At 36.5% G+C, this 2,871-nt stretch overlaps 1 protein-coding gene across 1 annotated transcript in view; it reads left to right on the forward strand.

The window, feature by feature from the left end:
- Window positions 1-1,824, forward strand: part of trabd2b (TraB domain containing 2B) — an 82,796-nt gene extending 80,972 nt beyond the window's left edge. Inside the window, exon 7 of the mRNA XM_008406984.2 lies at window positions 1,000-1,824. Coding sequence (XP_008405206.1) covers window positions 1,000-1,225 — 226 coding nt within the window. The 3' untranslated portion in view covers window positions 1,226-1,824. The remainder of the gene's footprint in view (window positions 1-999) is intronic.
- Window positions 1,825-2,871: the final 1,047 nt, after the last annotated feature.

Genomic DNA, 2,871 nt, shown 5'->3' on the forward strand with positions numbered 1-2,871 from the left:
GAGTTCAGTGAGCAGAAGGAGGGAATGGGACACTTTGCATTATAAGTGACAAAGGAGAAAGCAGGGATTCAAACTGGATGGGGAGCAAATGTTTTATGTTTTTTTTTTTTTCCTAAATTGTGCATGTGAAAGTCAGGATGTCACAGAAATAGTTTTTAAACAAACTTGAATAGCTAACCAGCCTTAATGCACTGTTATTAGAATACTTGTGCTACTAATTTAATTAACTTTCCTATAAAGTACCTCGAGAAACATACCTTGTGAAACGGCATCATAAAAATAAACGAAACTGAACTGAATTTACCAGAGAAGGTCTAGTCAAAGTTAAATCCGAGATTCTTTTTTTTTTTTATTTCTAAAAGGTAATTTAAAATCTGGGCTCTTTCAAATTATCAAAGGCCAAATAAATGCTACCAAGACTAAGTGACCGACTAATCTACAAATAACTGTGATCCATGAAGATTTATTTTTAAAATACTGTAAACATTACGATGGCCACTTACATCCTATAAGAAGCCCTTAAATTTTTCTCAAACTCTTCACGTCATTATAGAATAAATGTTTACGGGATGTTCGCAGAATTAAGATATGTTCAGTTTTAAAGGAATTAGATAAAGGTTAGACTTCTAAAACGTTTACATCTTTTACTGGGGGGCGGTTTGTTGTGAGTAGTCAACGTCTTACCTGTAGCAGATGGTTGTCTGAAGAGTCAGGGTCTACCAGGTACTCTGACCAGTGAAAGTGCATTTTATATTGAGTTATTGATGATTCATTTTGCAAATAAACATAAACTTCCATGTTGTTTAATGTTGTTGGAGCTACAAGATCAAAGACGTTTGGCAGAAATTCAGTATGGAACTTCTTCCTGGTCTCATTAACTTATAGACAGCTGCAGAAAAACATCCTAATGATTTTTCCAAACTGAGACAACTCTGAATGGTTTGACAAAAAAAAAAAAAAAGTTTTAATTGGCTGTTTTTTTTTCTATCCCTCCTCCAGCACACCACCACCTAATGTGAGAATAATCAACGGGTATATAACAGTGGAGCCTCCGTTGACCCATCAAGAACAGCACAGACAGTCGGAAATCTTATCTTTAGAGCGACGCGCCGACTCTCCTTCGCCCACGCTGCACAGCCTCGGCTCAGCCCAGCTGGCTCACACTTCACTCACCCTGTCTTGTAGTTTAGCCTGGCTTTTATCACACATGCTGCTCACCTCCTGACCACAAGACAGAGATATCTCACGGGCAGACACTTAAGACGCTATTGCATCCATACCAGAGCAGAGGAACGTATGTGATAAAGACAAACGAGGGCGGCCATCATCAGCACGCGCGGACATGAGATGGAAAGAACCTTCAGCCAGCAGGACAACCGATCTTCAGAGGGAACACTCGTGCCGTCAGCCTTCTCAGTGCAGAGACATTGTTGCCGGCATGTTGGACGTGTTGACTCGCCAGGCGTCAAAGTGTGAGAAAGAGGCTCTTAACAAAGGCACAACAATGCTGGCCGAGGATGAAGGTCTCTTGAGGCCTCTTGAACTATTAGAATAACAAACACATAACAGTGAATTATTCCAAAGAATTGGGAGTCTTGACCTAACGTAATTTTAATATTGTGTAGAAAAGATTTACTTTAACAATGAGGTCTGAGCATATTAATGACTGGTTACGATTCTGTGATGAATGCGCATGAGCTGTCACTTTGTAAATTGTGCATTTGTTCATAAAGAAAATTTGTATTGTATTTATTAATTCTGGAAAACAGAGTATATTTTCTTGCTATTTGATAAATATAAAAAAATAAAAACTAATGAAGTATACTGTGAGCTGTTGCTTTTAGTGGAAGTGCATTAAAAAAAATACATCAATAATTCTTTCCCTGAATTTTTTTGGGGAAAGCAAAAAAAGCCTCTTATCTGATTTTAATTTATTTTATTTACTTTCTTTTTTGTGTGTGTAGATTTCTGAAACTTCAAATAGAGCAATCCAGGGATTTAATTCCATTTTTAAGTGTATAAAGTTTTAGTGTAGGGAAACTTGTGCAACAGGTAGTCTTAATCCGCCATCTGGTGGTTAAGACAAGGACTGAAATTTAAAAGTCTTAGATTTGTACTTCAGACAAATTCAGTTTTAGTAATTGTGGAACTATAAAAAGAACAATTAAAATCAGCAATGCAAAGAGATGTGCTTACAAAAGGTAAGTTGACTGAAATAAACCAGTTTATTACCATGAATTTTATATTTTTTTTAAATTACAGCCTATAAAGGCAGAGTGGGATTATCTAAAATTACACCAGTCAAACACAATATGATAAACAACAACTCAGGAAAAGTTAGCCTTCCTGTGTTCACTTTCTAGATTCCAGTACAGAATGGACCACTATCATCAACACATTGGGTGAAAAAAATATAACAAAAGATGTATATTTTTAAAGTACTTATGAGTTTTGGCGTATGACAAACAGCAATTTCTAGTTATTAGAAAAAGTCCAACATATTTCGGCCAACATGTTCAACTAATCCTGGATCCATTTAATACATACATCATCAAGTCGGTCTCTCTCTTGCTGAAAACACCTCCACTACTACACAAGCTGTAGTTATTATTACCGCCACTAGGTGACACTAGAGTCTCAATATAAGTAGCGCAGAATCAAGCAGCGCGGATGGCAGTTCAGTTTAAAGACCTCACGCAAGGTAGGCACATTTAAATTGGACACTGCGTTTGGCAATTGCTTTTTTGTTGTCTATCTGCTCTAATGATGTGCAATTCATTTTAGAGCAATATTAATCTTTAAACGATAAAAGATCATTAAGCCACCGTACAAGACAAAAGTGGTCTTAGAAATAACTTTACTTTTAAAAAC

This window comes from Poecilia reticulata, linkage group LG4, assembly GCF_000633615.1.
Source record: "Poecilia reticulata strain Guanapo linkage group LG4, Guppy_female_1.0+MT, whole genome shotgun sequence".
In the NCBI taxonomy this organism is placed as follows: Eukaryota; Metazoa; Chordata; class Actinopteri; order Cyprinodontiformes; family Poeciliidae; genus Poecilia; species Poecilia reticulata.